General features: G+C 42.2%; 1 protein-coding gene across 1 annotated transcript; it reads right to left on the reverse strand.

Annotated features, from left to right (window-relative positions):
* Positions 1 to 9130: 9130 nt before the first annotated feature.
* ptena (phosphatase and tensin homolog A) lies at positions 9131 to 20312 on the reverse strand. Its single transcript, XM_006783761.2, has 10 exons — positions 19545 to 20312; positions 15782 to 15866; positions 15606 to 15650; positions 15451 to 15494; positions 15013 to 15251; positions 13943 to 14084; positions 12178 to 12246; positions 11430 to 11596; positions 10337 to 10678; positions 9131 to 10215 (listed from the first exon to the last, which is right to left on the reverse strand). The coding sequence occupies exons 1-10, from the start codon at positions 19621 to 19623 to the stop codon at positions 10033 to 10035; spliced, it is 1395 nt and encodes a 464-aa protein (XP_006783824.1). The 5' UTR covers positions 19624 to 20312; the 3' UTR covers positions 9131 to 10032.
* Positions 20313 to 21896: the final 1584 nt, after the last annotated feature.

Raw genomic sequence — 21896 nt, forward strand, 5'->3', positions numbered from 1 at the left:
CTGTGGATGGGTACAGCCAATGCACATGCCATAGATGTGGATGATGTGTGTGTGTGTGCTTGGTGTGTGTTCTCATTTGATGGCTGCCACGCTATCAGTGTTTGTTTGGGGTTAAAAGCCCCTGTCTCTGAGGGTGTTAGCGGGGGTCATCTAAACCGGATCTGCTGCAGAATCGTTTGAGAGGCAGAAGTATAATCTGTAGCTGGCTTTGTGCTCCCAGATTAAAGTGATGATGTTTTAAACCTTTCTCACGGCCACAATATGCCTTTGCTTCCCTCCCTGCTACTCACTGAGTGTGTGTGTGTGTGTGTGAGACAGCAGATCCACACGGCCGGGTTCAAAAAAAGGACACCTTCCACACTATTTATGAAGCGAGGAGCTTTAGCACTTTATCTGAGACGACGCACGCATGTTCTATTCATCTATTAATTTGCCATCAGCGTGGCGTAGCTATAGCGTATCTTCTCTACTGTTTGAGGGGAAACAGCTGCTAATCCTAATCCCCTGCATCTCCCCCCACGGGATTCTGTCAAATCACAGACCCTTTAAAAAGCTCTGGCTTGCTGGTTTCAGGGCTGGTTGAGTAGCTGGCTGACTGGCAGACTCTAAATGAGAGGATGGACCACGCTTAACCCACTCCCGTGACTGACACCCACTAGGCCTCCAGAAAGTATGTCACTTGTTTGTACATACAAGCACGTACACACACACACTCACACTAGAAATTTCCATTGCTCACGGCTCCTCTAGAGGTATCATCCAATACGATGAAAATAACTTCCCTCGTAAACACTGGCAGGCGAGTAGTTTACAGGTATGTCAGAACGTTTAAATAAATGCATACCAAGCTGCAACAGATTAGAAAAAGGGAACTTTTGGTTTACACAAGATATTTGCCGCTGTAAAAGATGTTCTGAAAAACAACCACCGATACCATCGTCTAAAAGGAAACTGGCTTTCTGTGTGGTGCTGTGACCACTTTCTTATGTTTATGGCTGTCCTTTTAGCATACATGGACTGGATCATGCTTTGAAGTGTTACTTTTGGCATTTTAAACCATATCTGCATGAAATCACAGCTTGGGTAGTAAGGTTCACCGATAATTGACTCTGATATTAAATGGGATGTTATTTTTTTTATCTAAAAACGAATTGTACTTTTAGAAAAAAATTTTTTTTTTTTACACAATTGCCCCACTTACCGGTACATGTTTCACATTCCAAGGAAATATATTTACTAAAACATCTTGATAATCACTGAAACTTTTGAGAAAATTTTCTGTGGACTGTGGAGATACAAGTTTTTAAATGGCTTGCATCCCGTTACATCTTGTGTAAAACAAACACAGCATTTAGAAAAGAACATCACACCAACAGTCAAACATGGTGGTGGTGGTGGTGTCATTGTCTGGGGCTGCTTTGCTGCTTCAGGATCTGGACGACTAACCATGAATTCTGCTCACTACCAGAAAATCCTGAAGAGGACTGTCTCTCCATCATTTTGTGCCCTGAACTTAAGCGCATTTGGGTACTGCAGCAGGACAATGATCCAAAACACACCACCAAGTTCACCTCTGAATGACTTTTTTTGGAGTGGCCTAAGTCAAAGTCTTAATAAAAACAATTCAGCAAAGAAAAACGTGACAAAATTCCTCCAGGGTGATGTGAATGACGGGGTGGCACGATCAGTTATTGGGTTTAGGAGGCAATTACTTTTTTAGACAGGAGCAATAATATTAATAATAATAACAATAATAATAATAGATGGTTAAACTCAGATACACCCATGAAACAACAGCATGTTCTTGGTAAAGAGAAAAGAGAATTGTATTTGCGTATAAACGTATTCACCGAACATTTAACAATAAAATATCAGCCTGACTTTTTGCAGGCCTCTAACTCTCAGAAGACCCTATCGCTCAAGTAAATCCAAATATTGCCAGTTTTGCCAGTGGGTTCCCTCCCTCTATGCTGTAAATATAAATTGACTGGGGAAACACCGGGGGGTTAGGTGGGGGATGGAGAGTACATACACCACACATGGAGATTTGTTAGAGTATAGAAAGTATACTTAAGTAAGTTTAACTATCATTACATCATCATCACTAGAATTTAATTGATCAAAACGGAAGCACCAACTTCTGGGATGGTCTATACCTCAGATGAAGCTGTAATATTAGTCAGATCATTAAAAATGCTCCAAAAGGCACACACAGTGAAGAGGTGCAGTTTAATGATTGGAAGTAGTGAAAGTGAGGCTTAGCAGACACTGATTTTACTGATCAGCTGCCAGTTAATGTGGTCATGCTCCTAACATAACTAACCAGGTGAATGAGTTATAGCATTTGTTTGACCCCACTCAGTATTGTTATAAAGGGGAAAGCTATCCATAGATGTGAAAGCTATATTTTCTGCCAGGCTGTAAAAATGCTTTTTAATGCCAGTTGGCCATTTTAACATGGAAGTCTATGGAGACTGACTCCTCTTTTGGAGCGAGCCTCAAGTGGCACCTAGAGGCGCTATTCTACTTTAGGTTCATTTTCTAGTTCCACAGGTTATTCTTTGCTTAAAGTACCCTAACTCTGTTTATGACTATGAAAACACAAAAACACAAATCCAGCTTGAGTGCGACTTTCAGCGGCTCCCTTATTCACAAGGAGTCAGCACAGTGGGAAGGCCCTCACATGTTTGATTTGGCAGATTTTTACCTGTTGGGCTGGCATCAGGAATCAGTGTGTCTCCTATTGGGATCAAACTGGGAATCTTTTGTTTGTTAAGCAAATTTGTAAACTACTACGCTACAGAACCAATAAAGACAAAAATCAAGTGTGGAAGTGGGGGTAACCACCAACTCTGCATCTGTCTTGCAGTGGGAAAGTTTGCTGGTTTTATAATGTGCATCATTAATATCTAATTAAACATTTTTTTAGCAGCCCAATACGCCATTGGCTATCATCTGATGGCCATTGTTGGCACCAACTACTGTTTGGGGATTTCATTGTAGCCAGTGCATATCCAGAAAATGGATTAAAAAAATCTGGGCCCAGATTTCCTGTTTGGTGCTTACAGTGCAGTCGTTAATGTTGTCAAAACATAGCTTGAGGTTTTGACACTGTAATAGAGCCAGTGCTCTGCACATGGACTGTTTACCTGTGTGCAGATGAAGCTAGCTGGAAGATGAGTGATCACCATTTGGCAATGGAAACCAGAAAGTTTACGGTCCTTTCCCTAAAGATTTTGCATATTCATATACATCTGTGTTTGTAGAGAATGTGTTTATTATCGAGAGACCTTTACAAACTATTAGAGCTTGAGGGTGTCAGGGTTTCCACTACATCATTACAACCTGTCAAGATGTACAGTATTTACATACCCCCTCCCCCGCATATCTCATGTACCGTGAAGCAGTTTCTCTTCTCTGGAACTCCGAAAGTCTGAACTCTGAAGCACCATTTCCAACTTTCACTCTCCAGCACAAACACTAATATCGCTCTTGTCCATCAGCCCTTCTCACATCAGTCATTTCAGATAATGACTCTCAGCTGGGAGAGACACAGAGTGGAGAGACGGTGAGGCTGAGCAAAGAGTATCGGCAGACGTGCTTGCATCTCCCTCCCTTGTTCTTGGTGTATAAGGATGAGATGGGGATGAGGAGCGTGCGGGTAACTATCAGTTATCAGCGTGAGGATTAGGGACTGTCATCAGCAGCCATATGCCTCATATTACCCTCCTGATGACACTAGATGGAGAGAGGGAAAAGAGCAAGGATGAGGCTCGGGGGAAGGATTACGCCTGCTCTAAGATTTCAGGGTAAAAGTCAGGTAGAGAACAGAGCCTGTCAAAGTAAAGTTTGATATATGCATATACTCTGGCGTACGAACGCACAGTTTCACATGCATACAAATTCGCACAGATTTATGAAGAAGCCCTGCAGCGCGAGCACTTTTCACTGCTGGGTTCCTAAGTGACACACAATGCAAGTTCCTGTTGTCGGGATTTGTGTGTGTGTGTGTAGCTCATGGTAAAGCTGATACGCTTCCTTTCATGTTTTTTTTTCTGCTGCAGGCTATGAATGTTGACTCTTATTCAGTACACTGGACACATGTGTGCTCTTCATTGATCACAGAAGAAATAAGTATGAGTGTGTGTGTGAGTGTGTATGCATCTTAAGGAAGGGGGAGGGGTCAGTGGCGACAGCAATACAGTAAGTGTTTCCATGTGCTTCTCTTATTCATGAAGACGCACATAAACAGACACACACACACAGGCTGACAAAGCATGCTGGCACATCCATGTCAACATAAACTCCCCCTCAGACACACACAGACACACAAAAGCAGGGCTCGTGTGACTCATAAGGTGACTCAGGTCTTGACAGTAAAAATTACATCTGAAAACATTTACCGTATATTCATTAACAGTTGGTCCAAACTCATGACGAGAAGCACTTTAATGGATTTCACTGTTTCCTGCTAAGTCGTGCTGCTCCATACGGTCCTACAGCTACATGTTTCCAAACGTCTCCTTCTTCTTCCTAATTCCACTTCCTCATTCACCATAGTTCCTGTGTGCTATCGGAGGGGCTATTTTGGGGCATTCACAAGAAGAAAAAAAAGAGAGAAACCAGGCAAAGGATTTGCTGAAAGTGAGACGGCAGAAGTTCACAAACGAGAGAAATAATGACAAAAAAATATATTGAGTTTTATGGTGTTCGGAAGGCTCTTTCCCTACTTTGAACTAGTTAAAAGGACAATATAGGTTTAATCATATGCTGACGAATGCAGTGTCTGTTGTGATATTTGTCTTAATCTCCTTTCAAAGAAAAGCTGGATGGGATTCCAGCTTTAATGTGGCGGATTAATTAAAAAAAATGGGAGAAGTGAGCCGGCTCGAATAATAATCAGAGTGAATGCATAAGTAATCGGAGCAACTTATGGCGTCTTTATCTCATTCGTACCCATTTGCGCGATGAATGTGGGCTTATATTGTTTACGTGTCATCTCATGAGAAAGAAAAAAATACATTGATATTGGCACTTACAGGATAGATTTGGGGGAGTTTCGACTCACAGCAGACCACCATGAAGAGGCAATGAGGATGTAAACAGACCATAGGTGTGAGCATGAGCTTGTGGTATGGCCTTGGCTCATGTTAGTTTGTTGGAGGCAGTGTGTGACTTTTTCATACTGCAGTCACTGTGTACATATAAATATACATATACGCACACACACACACATATATGTATATGTGTGTGTGTGTATTTGAGAATGTGATGGTCTACACGTGTGAGTATGTGTATTCTTTCCATAGCCTGTCACTCGTGCTGCTGCTGAGTCTTTGGTAACTTACAGCGCCTGTGTGTGTGTGTGTGTGAGTGAGTGTGTGTTTAAGCTTTTGTTTAATTTCTACTTCCTGTTTTATTCTTGGCCTAATCCAAACGCAACACAGCTGTGCAGTCAGCCAGAGAAAGAGGGCTTGGGGGATGGGTTGCCAGGTCCTGGTGAGTGCAGCCATGCTCTACAACTGCTACCAACAGATGGAAGGGAAATGGGGTTACCAGCTTGGACTTAACTTCTCTTTGTAGGCCAAACTGACCCCCACCCTCCCCTCTGTTATTTCATCATAATACTATGCTTAAATCTCTGTATTTTGGTGTTAGCTTCTTTACCTCCCCCTTTTTTCACAGTAGTTAGAGGCTTAGACAGTGGAAGGCCATACATGCCGCAAAATAAATATAATTAAATGTCAATTTAAAAAAAAGAAATACATAATACACGTTCTTATTGAGTCAATATTGTGACAGCCTGAAAAAACCCCAAAAGGTTCATGAACATTTGATGTATAATTCTGATTCAGTATCATCATTTAGACACATCTCGGTGCAGAAGTATTCACCTGGTTGTCATTTTGCAGGTTCTGGGGTTTGTCACAAGAGCTCCCGGAGGTTTAAGCTGTTTTTTCCCCCACTTTTCTCTTTAGGTCCTCTCTGTAGCATTTTTATTCACCATTGTACACCATTTTTATTGGTTAAAATGAGTACTGAAGAGCAAAGTTCACTGAATTAATTCCTTAATTAGTCACTAATTATCTAATCTAGGAAGTAAAATATAAATTAGGTACATCTGTTCAACTGCTTGTTATCGCAAATATCTAATCAGGGACTCACATGGCAGCAACAGCAGGCAGACATCGTTAATACGACCTGCTGAAGTTTAAACCAAGCATCAGAATGGAGAAGAGAGGTGATTTAAGGTGGCATTGTCAGTGACGCCAGCTGTGCTGGTATGAGTATTTCAGAAACCACTGGTCTGCTGGGATTTTCCCACACAACCATCTCTAGATTTTACAGAAAATGGTCCAAAAAAGAGGAAATATTCCGTGAATGGCAGTTCTCTGAAATTAATGAAAATGCCTTGTTGATTTCAGAGGTCGCAGGGGAACGGGCAGATTGCTTCGAGGTAAAAGGAAGGCACCCGATACAACCAAGGTATGCAGAGGAGCATATCTGAATGCACAGGATGTCAAACTTGGATGGGCTACAGCAGCAGAAGACCACAAAGCTCAAATCATCTCACAGTGATTTCTTGAACATGCCTATGCCAAATCTGCACCAACTACGTGATGCTATCAATATGGACCAAAATCTCTGGAGACTTTTTCCAGCACCTTGTTGAATCTAAGCTATAAAGAGTTAAAGGTACAGTGTGTAAAGTCTCACAACTAGACGTCAGTAAATTGCAGATTCCAGTCAACCGCATTCTGTTTTCTTGCCCTTCACAATTCAAGTGCACAGTGTTTTGACGCTTTTAGTGGCCATCAGTGAAACCTTCCTTGAAGTGGATTTAACATCGTTGGACACTCGAGCCTAAAATTATATAATAAAACTATAATAAAATGAACTACTGCCCACGGTGTTCTTTTAATGGATTAATCCTGAGTTTATGAGAACACATCATGTGTTAGAAGACGTAATTATACACTAATCAATGCATATTTATGAGTATAGCAATCACTTCTTTCTATCACGTAACCTGAAAAAATACTTACTGTACCTTTAAGACAGCTCTAAAGGCAAAATGGGGTTCAACCCAGGATCTTAACATCAAGCCATTAAGCTACATTTGAGATTAACATCTTTATACTATTAGGATAATATATTCAGTTTAATCAAACAACTTACACACACACACACACACCTTTTATCTAAGTAGTAAAGAGATTGTACTTCTATAGATTAAAATTAGTTGTTCTCTGGTATGTGAGACAAATATTTTTTGGGCGGCTGGGATTTCTATTTTCATTGCAATACTGGAAGTGACCACCTGGAAAAATTAGCACCAAGGTGTACAGATCTCTTAATTATTCTTAGGTTCAGGATAAGCATAAACACATCCATCAATACGGCTAGTTATCCAACTTTGGGAGTCTTTACCAGCTGATTCTAACTGTAACAAACCAACACCTCCTGTCCATGGCTTGGCCGATTTTCCACATCATATCCGCAAACGCTGTATCATCTTCCATCTTTGTTCTGCTGGATGTATAATGTACTGTTTAAGGAAAATTCACATTCACATTATACAAAGCAAACATTCCTCCAAATCTCCTGCTTCTCCATTGGTGCCTCACCTCTTGAGAGATGGTAATGTGGGGGAAATCAAACATTTTTTCTGAGGAGCCAGCCCTCAAGACATTCAAATGAGGCAATACATTTCGATTCATATTTCAGGTGCAGTTTCTGGAGTGTTTAAGTGATGAGAGTAGCAATCAGAAGCAAAGAGCTGGACTCTCAAACTCGGCTGAAGTCACGGCTCTTGGTTCGCTTCAGTCTTGTGTGCCTGTGGAGAGCTGAGGCATCTCTCTCTGGTCTCTCAGCCCAGCACAGCACATTCATTATTAATCTACCAGAGTCTCTCCCTCCTTCTCAGCTCAGCCAATTACAGTTGGGCCCCTGCGACTGCTGCCTGTCTCATTTGACGCTGCGCTGGTTGGCTTTGATGTCTCTATCAACACGAAAGAGCCGGGGACCGAGTCTTAATAGAGCAGAAGGGGATTATGCGACTGCCAGCCCCTGGGGGTGGAACAATTTTTAAAATATATATGTTTAATTCATACTTTATTTTATTATCAGGAGACTTTGGGCCAAGCTTTAGCCAGGGTCTTGCCACTTTCTGCACTGCTATCACAGCAACATGCTTGTTAATCCTATTACCCTTTCATTTGGGGAACCACACAAGCCTGCAAGCAGAGCAGGCTCGACTACCAGAGGCCTCGCACACCTCCCTCCTGGGCTGGCAGCCTTTCCTTCCTCTGCTTATTTCATATGGAGAACGCCTTTATTAACCAGCAGAAGCCACTCCACATGCAGCGCTGATACTCTGGTATGAAGTCGGGCTGCTTTGGCTCATAAATGTTAATGTTTTTATTAGGGTTCAGAGGTCAGTTTGCTTCTCAGAAAAATCTACTGGTGCTTGGCAAAAATGTAACAAAAACCACAAAAGCGAGGTTGCACAAACTCCAATCGGCAGCAATGTTTCCAAATATAATCAACCAATTCTGCTTTTTCTCACCACTACACTGCCATTAGATGCTCGCAGCTCCCTGGTTCCACTCAGTGTTATTTGTTTAAAGTGGGCTTTTCGCCCTCAGTTGAACTTCTAACAACAATCCTTCCATCACTTCCCTAACTCAGGTCCCACTCGCTATTTGCAGCACTGACCTTTAAAGCAGGAAGTTACTGTTAACACAGCTCCAACGACAACCTGCTTTACAGCATTTTTTTTCCTCCCCCCCTCTCACCAGGGACAGCGCTCTGCACTAAAGTCCCGTCTCACACATGCTAAAAATTTAGATTACAGGGTCTGGGTACCGTCACTTAAAATTACGACTTCATTTGACAGCAGCGGTGTCAAATTAGAAGACCGCACTAGCCGCGACGCCCGATGACAACTGCGCACTTTGAAAATTCATTTTCATTCTGCATGATTTTCATTAACGGAAAACTGCAGCTCTATTACATAAAGCTGTGATGTAATTTTGTGAGCATGACTCAAAGCAGCGGGGAACCCCACGCAGAAGACGCATCTCAAAGCTGCTTTCATTATCAAAAAAAAAAAAAAAAAAAAAAAGACAACATTGCATACATTTATTAGGGATGGACGCCAATTCTAATACATGCAAATTCACCATTGTCCTTGAAATGTAGTGTCAACATTATTGCAAACACTTGTCTCCCTGCTGTTTTGTGTATTATATTTTTATTATCTTAGGATAAAAAAAACATTAACAATTACATGGGATGCCTTGTTCTGCATAATTTAACATATACACAGTGGGAACAGGAATGGCAATGCTTTAGACATCATCACAGCCTCTTTATAACCCCCGCCCACCCCCAACCCACTGCCCGCATGCAGTTTGCACTGCACAAAGGCCAAAAGTCACGTGAGACAGCCTGCAAAGAGCACAAGAAGCATTCACAGTAAAGGAATATAGGAAGGAGGAGAGGATGGAGGGTGGGGGAGAGTAAAAGATGAGAGGAGAAGAGAGGGAGTGAAACAAAGTGACTGCAGCACTGGCCTTGGTTTAGACAGGAGAAGAGCAGCATAGTCCTCGTATATCATTCTAGCTTCTCCCACACTTCAACTCCCATCTCCTGATTGTGGTACTCTTTCCATTGTCTTTGACACAAAAAAGTTTGTTATATATGCATGTATATATGTATATACATATATGTATGTATATATATATAAACACAGTTTTATAGCTACAGCACCTTTTCCCATGGGGCAACAGTGTCAATACCTCGCACATGGTTCATGGTCGTGCCAGAGAGAGAAAAAAACAAAACAAAACAATATATTGGTCAGGATATTTCATCTTTTTTTCCCCCTAAAATTGGCATTTGACATGATGATATTCTATTGCCGTCTGGGGGAGGGAAGGGACAAAGGTTCTTCTTTTGAGTTTATATTCAAGTTTTCTCCTTTTTTTCTGCTGTATAATTTCTTCCTTTTTCCTGTTTAAAAAGAGTTCACACTTTTGTGATTTGTGTGTGCTGCTCTTCATCAAAAGGTTCATTTTCCGGATCTGAGTCAGTGGTGTCAGAGTATCGATAATGGTCTGGCTCATTGTCGCTAACGTCGGGGGTGACTGATGTTGAAGTACTAGCCTCGGAGTTCGGCTCCTCCACGGTTTTCGTAAAGTACAACTTCACCTGGAAACCAAGACGAGATGATCACAAACAAGTCTCGTCGCTGCTCTTTTCAGTTAAAAATGCAAAGTGAACTGACAGCAGATATACGGTTATTCAACAGCAGAAAGATTACAGCACTTACTTTGAAGTTTGGTGAGAAGTAGCGGTTAGCTTTGTCTTTGTTGGCCTTGTCCAAGTCGTTCTTATTAAGTGTCAGGATGAGATAGTCCTTGTCCCTGTCGCTTTCTTTGCTGCTTTCCTTCTTCTCCTCCCTGTAGTTTTCTCTCCAGTTGTCCTTGCACTCGGCACTTTGCAGTTGGCCCTGTCCCGGTCGGCCTGGTCCAGGTCCCTGTCCCGGAAGACCCTGCCCTGGTGGCCCCTGCTGGCTCTCTAAACTGTTAACTGCCCCGTTCTCCATCTTGTCCCCACTCTCCTCTGGTCCAGGGATGAAGAAAGTGTTCACCCAAAAATGAAACATTTTGTCCTGGAGGGAGAGAGGTTACAACAGATTGAGTGAATGAAGTATTGAAAGGAAACATTACAGGTTTTTGATTAGGTTTCTTTCCAAAATCAGTTGTTCTAGCGAAGGCTGATGGTCCATTTTTTACTGTCAACAAATTCAGAGAAAAGCCAGCCTTGCACTAGTCAGTTTAAGCATTTTTCAACTGCTGTGCACCCAGTACATTTTTTTATACCAATGCACTATTCTGCTCCTGTTTCAGAAGCGTTTGTTAAAAACTGCACCCAGCCATTTTAGGAAATTAGCGAGCATTTAACCAGTGTCGTTTTTAGCAAACACTACTAACAGGAGTAAACAGTGCATTTTTTGGGGTCTATTTTCAGCTGTGGGTTAATATAAATTTCAGTATTTATGGCAGCAGGACAGCGAATGAGGGATTTACCTCAAAATAAACTGGTTGCCCTGCTTGTGGTCCTGAAGGAACATGCCAATGGTGTGCCTAATTGATCTGTTTTTAATAGTTTTTGGGACAAAACTGGCCTGCAGCACAGAGACCCAAGATATTAAAAATACCACATTTTTGATTTTTGGTTTATTTGTGAGAACTGTGGCAATAAAACCGTAATTGCTGGCACCCTGCTAAGTGTGAAAATGCTTAGTCGTCTTATCGTTCTGTGACTTAGTCACTTTATGGCATACAGTGGCTGAAATAAGCTCCTAAATTAGACTGAGCAAATGAAGCCGCAATGAAATCTCCTAAACAAAGACAACTAACCTTCTTCAACATCTTATTCTGTTTATGGAAGAACTCCACTTTGATGTCTCCGCAGACTGGGAGCGGCTGGGGAAATTCAAAAAACATATGCTTGTCCTCGCGCCGTGTGTGAGCGGGGTTCGATGTGTGAATCTTCACTTTCAGCTGGTACACCACAAACTGGGGATCTGGAAAAAGTGTTGACGTTGTACAGGGGTGAGGAGCACGATTGGTGAGATTTGTGAGAGGGGGAAGGGGGGAGTGGGAGAGAAGAGACAGAAAGCACAATAAGAGGAGTGAGCGACAGTGGAGGAGGGAGTAAATCAGGAGGGCGAGACAGGATACCAGTGTTATTACATGAGTTTGACAAAAGAAAATGGCACAGCACACCACCACCTCCCACCCACTGAGTAAGTGAAAAAAAAGTGATAAAACATTGTATTAAAATTAAGGAGGAGAAAGGGAAAGTTAACAGGCCACAAAATGTAACACCCAAATAGACCCAGAACCAGAGACACAGGACCCTATTCTGATACAGTCATTGGTTTGGTCTTGGACCAGCGCAACACGTTGCATTTAGAAGAATTTTAACCCTTTCTTCTTCCTGTCAGGGTGGAGGGTGGTGCTGGAGATGACTTCATGTGCCCCTAAGCTTTTCCTTTCCTGCTAAGCAACATGTCTACCTCAGACTGCTCCTGCCTGCTGGATCTCTGGGGCCATATAAAAACAAATGAGTGAAAAAATAATAATGGATGAAAGGCTCATTTACCCCAATGCCAATTCCCTTTCTTGAAGCCCTGAGGGGTCGGCTCGCTCCTGTTTTTAATGGTACTGTCCCCTTAGAGAGAAAGAAGGAGATTATCACAAACAGGGCCTGGCTGGCCTGTCAGGGGCTTGACAGCACAGCAGGTACAAAACACAAGAGCTCTACACAAATATTTACATCTACATAGCTTTTCTTAATAACAACATTCAATCCGTGGCTTCAAAGCGGAGCTGTGCATCTTACAAAAACGTTTGACAAGGCACCTAGTGTGCACATGAGAAACACAAAGAGGAAGAAACAAACGGGGAACTTTGAAATTGCTGAAAATCAAACGACCAAAATGCGTCAGTTTTCTTTGGTGGAAATAAAGAGAGAAGTGTTTGACATTGAGCAGTTTCTAGCAATTAAACTAGTTTCTATTTTATCACAGCAGTGAGCTAAGAACTAGAAAAGCTAGAAAAACAAACCGCAAAATAGAAAAAAGCGATGCATATACGAAGACGTCAAACTCAGAATAGGGCCTTTTTAAGCAGAGGGTTAGCAGGGAAAAAAAAAGGAAGGATCGATACAGTCAGGGGTGTGCAGCACAGTCACGTGTTAGGGTAAAGAAGTCACAGACATGAAGGAAGGAGAGGTTGCTTTTTCTGACCGACAGCTAAAAATGGACAAATTCAGATACGAGGAGAGCACAACATCGTATGACTCAGATGCATTTGAGCAGATAAGCAGAATTATTTCACTTTTTTTTAACCCCCTCCTCAGGCTAAAACAGAGCACTATTTAAACACTAAAAAAAGGTTTTCTACATGCAGCTAAACACTCTGCATTCATGTGAACATGAAAAATGAAACACAGGGAACGAAATTAAATTGAGAAGACTGACATTATTTGCTTAGAAATTTGGGGAAATCACTAAAGTTAGCACTGCAGTAAGCATTTGGTTTTGACGGCTGTTAAAAAAAATAAATCAAACGGGTTGGACTGCTTGCGTTTGTCACTACGTCAACAGGGGAGAACAAGTGCAAATGTTGGCAGACATTTTACAGCCGTCATATCAATTAAACTCTGAGCAAACATGCAGTGATATGTAAATACTCATAACTGAGTGGCTGTTACCGTCAGTGACTTACTGAGTGCTGCGCTATTGTTTGCTAAAATTACCGCCATCTAAATTCCTCTCGACTTTAAGTTACTTCCTGGTTCGGCCTTAGGAAAACATGTAAAACCTGTGCTTATGTAGCTACTACTATAGGATGCGCTCTCCTCTATACAAGGGCATGCTGTAGTTCTTCTCGATAGCAAGCATAGAAAATGAAATCCTATAAAAGTCTCTCCCTCGAGAGGAGCCAAAAAAATTTAAATTAATGGCTCGACTTTGCAGCTTTCGGAGCTAATAAAAATCTTAAAAGGCTCCTGTGGAAAAAAAAATCTGAAATTTTTATGAAGACAACCAGTGGGGATCTGGTTCACCGGGATTTTCTGTGAGCAGCAACAAGCAGACTTGATCGATACAAAGCCGCCCTTGTTAGTTAAATACAGCACGAAATTCAGCTGTACTCAACAAGGCTATTAAAAAATAAATAAAAAAGAAACAACAGAGGACAACTTGGCTCCACCACAGATGACCTGCAATGCCCTACGGTGCTACGCTGCAGTGTGGGTTAGCCCCACGGTGCACCATACATGCAAGGCCCTCGCTCTGTCTGAACAGCGGTATGCATGCCTACGCCCTAGATTGGAGTTGAAGTTGAACATGAGCGTGACTCACTGCAGGTGCCCCCGCTGAACATAGGGAGAGTCTCGAACACCATTTTGTGGAAGAGCAATGCCACCGGCTTGTACTCCAGCTGGTGCTTCAGTAGGTAGCTGTAGTAGTAGACGTAGCGACGCTGGCTCGGGATCGTTACTCCCTGCAAACAAAAGCAACAATGTTTAAACCAGGGGTGCCAAACATAAAGCCCAGGGGCTGGAATTGGCGCGGTAAAGAGTCCACTGTGGCCCACTGGACCGGCTTTGAAAAAAATGGAAAGGATGACATGAATTTGAGACTTTTATGTGTATTTTATAAGTTTTATGGCTTTTCCCTCACAGCCAGTCATACTAAACCACTGTAAATAAGTAACAGATAAACAAATAACAGAAAGCTCCCAATCAGTCACTATCTACTATAGAAATGTATGATTTTAAAGTGGGATTACAGCAAAAAGAAGAAAATAAATATTTTTCATTTTATAATTACAGGACTGTCTTTTTCTGTAATTTTACACATTTCTTACATTCTAAGCGCAAAGCAGCATTTTTTAATCATGTAGTAAAACTGAGATGTGTTGATGAAACTACAGTACTATTGCTTATGTTAAAATATCTCGGAGATTAAATGTGTAGTGAAACTTTTTTAGACTGACAGAAAAGGGAGTTTCACTGGTTCGGCACACTTAAGATCAAAGTAGGCCGTATCTGCATGTGGCCCACAATGCAAAATGAATTTGACATCCGTGGTTTTGACGCAGATGAGGGATGCAGGACGCAACATGAGATCACCTTCGAGTTTATCGTTTAATATGTATTACTTCTTAAAACAGAGCACTGGTGCCTGAAATTATGCTTCTATTTTCTATGTGTGTTCAAATCTTTGCAACCTTGATAATTATTAGTGAAAATCAACTCAGTCATCTTGTATGCTCTCTCTCTCTTTTTCTTAGCTTGAACAGAAAATTTACTTTCAATGTGAAACCAATTAAGCAGGATGTGGCTCATCAGTCACTGCCCTGCTTGATGCCACTGTTCTAAAAAGTAATAAAGCCTTCTGAATTGAAAGCATTTCTTTCATGACCTCACCTTCTTGTCCCTTGTCCTGACCTCCCCATAAAAGTCAAGTGCTTCTTGGGCCTCCTGGAATTTCCCACGATGGAGGAGATACGCGCAGATCATGACTCCGGTGCGGCCCTTCCCGGCCTTACAGTGGATGGCCGCCACGTGATTGTCATCCTCACTGAGCCACTGGTCCAGGTCTTCACAAAACGGCTTAATTAGCTCCAGCTGAGGAGGGTTATGGTCTTCGAAGGGGTACTGTGCAACTGAGGTGTGACGGGATGCAAGTCCACGCAAAGTTGTGATGAGGGGGGGGGGAGACAGTGCAAACAGGTCAGCATAGACAAGGCGGGCAGGAAGATGCTGAGTATTTTGAGAGATCTGATGACCTTGTGCGTCATCAGGCCTTCAGCTGGGATTTTATTTCTTAAAGACAGCATTTATAGAAAACGTGAAACAGCCTACCTCTGCAGTTAAATTTGGCAGTATCGTAGTGTCTTTCTGCACAGCTGAAATGTCAAGAAAATCCCCCCCAGAAAACTCCAGTTAGCAATCACACAGGAGGAAGCTGGTAAGTAAACAAGGATGAGCTCAGATGCAAACAAAATGTAGAAACTTACAGGTTGTAGATTTTGTAGTGGTTTTTATGCTTTGAATCCAAAAACCTGTCCGCAGAAAAATAATAAAATCATTAGATCGATATGAGATCAAAGTGCTAGAGCAAAACGAATAAACTCATGTACTGCAGAATAAACTGCATGTTTGTTATATTACCCTTTACCGAGATCACACTTACCGTACTACATCATCTATATTGTTTCTGTACACGCCTTCAAGTCTCTCTGCTGGAAAGCCCATTGCAATGATATTTGGGTAAATATCTGTTCAAGCAGTCAAGGAAATGTACAATCTGCAGGAAATCAAGAGGGAGCTACTACCAAGGCTCCCAGCGTCAGAACTAAAGCTTTTAAAGGAAAGGACTGCTTAAAAGAATTTGCCATTACAGCACAACTTCAAGAATGCAGACATGAGTGAAAGGGTTGAGAAAAGTTTTAGTCCACGCAATTATAAGAGTGTGATTGTAGTTATGGATAGACAGGAGAATAGAGGGGTGCTGGCCAGTATGTGCGTGCATGTTGTGACAGATGGCCTTGACAGTGAGAAGCAAGTAGTGACGGCAGAGTAACCGCGCTCCTGCTTCAGCCAGGCCCACATGTGGGTGCATGAGTAGAGTCTCTGCTCCCTGACCTGCATGTATTTTTAGAACCTAAAGTTATATTGGGATGATCGCAAATGTTCGACTTATCTAGTCTGAATTCAGCCAGAGACATTTGAATATCTGCGAGATTGCAAGCGGGCAACATGAAGTCACACATGTAAGGAAGGGGGAAAAAAGTTAACTCAAAAAACAAATGCGCCGAGCTGCGAATTTGCAGGTGCAGAAAAAGGTGGTGTTTGTGTTTCAAATGGCTCCATATTTCCGCAAGAACGGTGAGGAAAATGTCGTGGCCAATTATATGGTGACATACATTCACTCTTAAAGGCGCACATCAGTGTCACATTGCACTGAAAAAGAATAATTTGGTTGGCATGCATGTCTTGAAGGCTCGGCTCCAACGCCTACCTGTAACTGAAGTCTGCTCGTCAGTCTAAGCTGTGGGATTTCACACTTTAACCACTGACTAAAGGGCAAACTTTTCTTACACTTCCTGTGCCACAACGTCAAAAATAGAAAGGCTGAATATTTCTAATTGGATGTGTTTCGTTTTGTCCCCCCCCCCCCCAGAGTCAAATCACTTTTTAACTGGTCAGAATAATTTGACACACGCATCTGACAGCTCTGGCGAGAAAGCACAGCCGGCAGCCTCTATACAGCCCTCAACTTTCCTGGTGTGTGCAGTGCGCATACAAGTACCTGTGGATGCAAAAAGCCCACAAGGTCAACTCTTTTGATTCAGTGTGCATACACACAGCTCATTGTTCAATCAGCAGACCTACAAGTACAAAAAAAAGGTTTTCCACAAACTCGGGTCAACTGTACTACGGCAGACATTAATGCTGTTTCAGCCATTTTTGGGGAAATTTTCAGCAAAACCCCATCAGAGGATTTCAGTAAGTGCCTTCACGCAACCCCATGCAACCAGGCTATGCACAACACAGGCCTCGTACATAAATTCAAGCCAGCCCTATAGCAAATCTTTGAGGTTATTTGCATACAGCCAAGCTACTTCCTTGAAACTCAGCACAGCCGCCTAAGCTGTATATCCTGTACTATAATAAACCTGTCGATTAAGGGCTCAAAAACCTAATTAGGAGATAAAAACAGGTTTTTAATGCTTTATAATGGGCTACTCTAACCCGTGGATCTACAGGCAAAGTGGGTCCAGTCAGACTTTAAGTGATCTTTACAAACCTTCAGGGATAACTTCAGCCCAGAGCATGGGGGTCTTGGTTTCTGCAGCTGGAAAGAGATTCATATGTTGGACCCCCGAAGGAAGCTCCAAGTAGGAGGGAAAAAAAATCTGATGCTTTAGACACGCCTTTTCTTAAAAGCCAGCCCTGCCTCAGCTCTATGCATATGCCAAATCCACAACTGAGAACGAAAGAGGGGGGGAGATAGGGAGAGTGGGACCCAGCAGGAGCTAAGGTGGGGAGGACAGGAAAGGAGGAGAGCAGAGGAAAAGGGGCAAGCAGAGGGAGGGAGAATTAGGAGTGGGAGTAGTAAAGAAAAAGAGCAAAAGGAGAGGAGAGGTGGTGGGTTGAGAGGGTAAGAGGGAGAGAGCACTCAGACAGCAATGATGATACAAGATCACTGGCAACTCTATTTTAAGGGCAATTCCCAGAACTGTGATACTGCATTACATAACTGCAGAAAGCCCATATTGTTTTTAGACATAGTGCCAAACATGATAAAAGGGATAATTCGAAAAGGCCCACATCCAAACAAGAGGTGGCTTCGCACCAAAGAAAGATTCCACTTTTGAGTGGTGTACCCCATTCACACCTGCACAAAGCTGTAGAGGCATACCACAAGAGTCCTGCCACTGACAAGACATGACATTCGATTTACCACATTATAAAAGCAGGCGAGAAACATCAGATCAAATACTGTGAGACACGCCTTTCATCAGCATCTGCAGTCACACATACATCATAGCTGACAGCTCTGCCTGAAATCACTTCACTATGTTTCTATCTATAGTGTCAAGTCAAGGTAACTAGCACTCAGCTCTACATCTGCACTTTCAGAAAAGAAAGAACAAAAAAACACGCCACTCAGCAAGGTTTTCAAGTTGCTAACAATAACAAAAGTAAATTCAGTACATAAACACTCCAGGCCGCTCAACTCTTTGTATACTTTAAGGAACCAGATAGGGTTGGAACTTCCATTATTGATTAATCTGCCATTTCAGATTCTAGATTACTCCCCCCCCCTCCAAACACACACACACCACCCAATAATAATGTGGAAAAAGTCCCAAAGCCCAGGTGGGATTTTCAAACGTCTTAATTTCCTCTTACAGTAAACTGATTACATCAACTTTTCACATTTGAGAAGCTGGCTTTGTATTGTTTTTAGTTTGCTTAGAAAAAAATAAATATATATTTGTTAACAATAGGATATGATCTGACAACTTAATTCCGCCATAAAACCAAAAATGTCAAACTCTGGGACTCACAGATCACATAACTATGCCTTTATGTGATCTCAACACATAAAGGCATATTAATTGAAACTTTTACCATTAACCAACTTTAAGCACTGTAGCAAATTACATTTTGCATTTAGCTGCCCAAAGTCAACCACTTCAGTTGCTATTCTAGCTTATCACAAGCCAAATAAGTAAAAGTACCAACTTTAGAAGCGGGAATACTGCACCAGTGAACCAGGTCATCTATTGTCAGTGTCAGTCCTGCTGTGAAGATTGAAATTTAATTTCTTTAAATATGTTAATAGCCATCTTAACAAAAGGGAAATGAGTTTTTAAACGTTTATATCCATCAGTGAACATTAAATCCATCAAGAAACACAGATGAGAGGGGCAAGAGTACTTTAGCCATTTGCTCGATTGTGTCAAAACAAACGAGAAACCCACCAAAAATTAAAAACCTGGGTAGCAAATCCAGATTTAAATAAAAGCCAAAGATACCCTAAAACAAATCCTAAACGCATCATATATGATTACGAGAGGCACAGATTTAAAATGATAAATATGGCCAAATGACTAACAATTTCACAACCTTCACCCAGGTTCACCCAGGCTAAATGCCCTGTCACATTTAAACACAGAGACCAATGTCCAGCTTAACAGAGGTTTCCAGCTGTGATGTTAGTGTGGTATTCATACGTGCCGCTTTGACAGATCCACCATCTTTCAAACATGCTGGGTGACAGCAAAGCTGCGCTGTCGGACCAACTAGCAGCTAGCTACGATAAGTAGCAGGGGAGCCGTCTACCTCACGTTACTCCACCGAACTGGTTCCAGTGCTCTTAACCAGTGCAGCTAGAACATGTTAGTGACCAGTGGCCCGAAGGCTTTACAAATTAAGAAGGATACATGTTAAGTCCAGGTCGAAACCATCCTCTTGGTATCTCCTTTTGTTCCGACTGACCATTTCTTTTATAATCGACGACATTGTAGCAGGTGACAGGAGTCTATATGGGGTAATCTAGTATTGGCGGTTTGGCCGATTATGTCGCAGTCACTGGGTCTGCTCTCGGTGGCTCACGGCTGAATTTTCCAGGTCCTGACAGAGAAGTGCTAGCCAGCAGTAGCGGTGGCTGTCGGTAGGATTAGAAAGGCTTCCTCTGGATCATAAAGACGGGCCTTGCTCTGCTCCTCCGCGGAGGCCCGACTTTCCCAATCCTGCAATTCGTTTTGCAAACACCCCCGGATAAAATACATGCAGGTGTCCTCAGAGGAAAATACTTCAGAATGCCGTGAAATGTCCAAGCTGAAGGCTCAATGGCAGCTGCCGCGATTGACAGCAAGAAGACAGAGAACTCACCGGTTCTCTAAACCCGTATCCAGTCACTAAGACGTAGCTAGCTCGCTAGCTAACTAGCTAGCTAGCACAGCTAGCTAGCAACAATAGCTAATGCTACCTCCTTTTTCGATCCAAATGCCCCCTAACGATTTAACATTGTCATCGACTGATTGCCAGGAACACATCTGAAAAAAAGTGACAGGCTCCACCTTCGATGTATAGAGACTATACAAAGTTCAGAAATGTGTACAAGCTGATTTGACAGTTCCGTCCCGGGAAATCATCTTCTTTTCTCGCTCCTCTAGCTCCAGCTGAACTCTCAGGCTCCCATCATGGCCTCCACAGAAGGAAAAAAAGAAGGTAGAGCAGGCTGGGATTTTAGAGTACGTATCATGCCGCCTTCATCGTTATAGTCCCACAGCTTAATGAAACCTGACAAACGCACACGTCTCTAATATGCTTCTACTAATTAAGAATACGCGCTGAAAAGCAAAATGCCTACACGAGTAATCGTTCTGACCCCGAAAAGCGAGATAATAGAATTATTTCGTGCTTGTGGCGGAAGGATAAAATGTGTTCGCTTACGACGCTCCCTTCTGTCAGTGATCACGTGTGATGTAATTAGGGAAGTTTCCAACATAATGTCACTTTTCGCGGTTTAAACTGTCATTTCGGGTATGGCAAGTATATCAGTGCAAACTGCCGACCACGAGTTTGCACTGCATTTGCTTTTACAGAGGAAATGCTTATGTGTTGACAATATCTCCCTTGGTTCCTTTGTTTTTTCAGTCTTCTCAAAGCAAGTAATTTATACCCAGGTTAATTGCATGATCATGCACTTTGTCTGCAATGATGAACACCACCATAAATAAATAAATAAAGAAATGAACAGGATTAAATCTGCATGATATAATTGCGGACATAATAAACACAGGTGTGCGCAAACTGTGAAGATAAATTTACAGTTAAATTTAGGGTGCATCTTTCACAATATCGTGTACAGTAGTTATTCATTGTATTTAGAGTCAGAGATGAAACGATCGATCAATAATCCATAGTAAGGAGGGAAATCCAGCCAGGATATTCTGCTGGTTCCGCTTGCTCAAATGTCACATACAGGCCTATTTACTGGGTTGTTATTCTCAATAATGGCTTTGAACAAACAAACAAAATCAAGTTGTCATCTGGGACATTCCGCGCTTGTTTGTGTGTGTGTGTGTGTGTGTGTGTGTGTGTGTGTGTGTGTGTGTGTGTGTGTGTGTGTGTGAAAATACAATCAGACGACTAATGAACAACAAAAACAGCAACTCAATATCTGATGTATTTCATTCATACCAACAGAAGCCACCTTACCTCACTGTGTTTTAAATTTCACGAAAGCTTTAGAGACAGTTAAATGGATCCTTTGGTCACAGAATACAACACCGATAAAATGATCGCATAATGTAAGACTGTGTGTCAACATCAGTCAGCATCTGGAAACAAGGAGGCTTGGCTTAGTCCATGTAACCTGACAGCTGTGCAGCTGATAGTCATTTTAAATTAGCTGCCTTGCAATGCGGAACATCTGAGTGGGAATGTGACTTCTGCTCTTAGAGTAGTGCATCCGATTTGGAGTGTTACTGCAGCCTGTATTTAGGAATATGCAGGTCTGTAGGACACCGGAGATTTACATGTGGTCATTTCTCTGTGACATGACAAGCTGGGTGTAGAGTAGTTGGGAGATTTTATAAAGTAGTGAGGGTACAGTTCAGCAGATTTAAATGGGTTTACCTGGAACATCGCAGATTAAATGATCTGATCCCATGTAAGGCTAATTAAGAATCTCCTTCTTACAGCGAAGACTCGTTCTCCCCACTGAAGAGCACTTATCTTGTAGCGATGTAAGCCCTCGCAGCTTAATGAGAAGCGAAATGAATCAG

Source organism: Neolamprologus brichardi, chromosome 13 (assembly GCF_056152115.1).
Source record: "Neolamprologus brichardi isolate AB-2024 chromosome 13, ASM5615211v1, whole genome shotgun sequence".
Classification (NCBI taxonomy): domain Eukaryota; kingdom Metazoa; phylum Chordata; class Actinopteri; order Cichliformes; family Cichlidae; genus Neolamprologus; species Neolamprologus brichardi.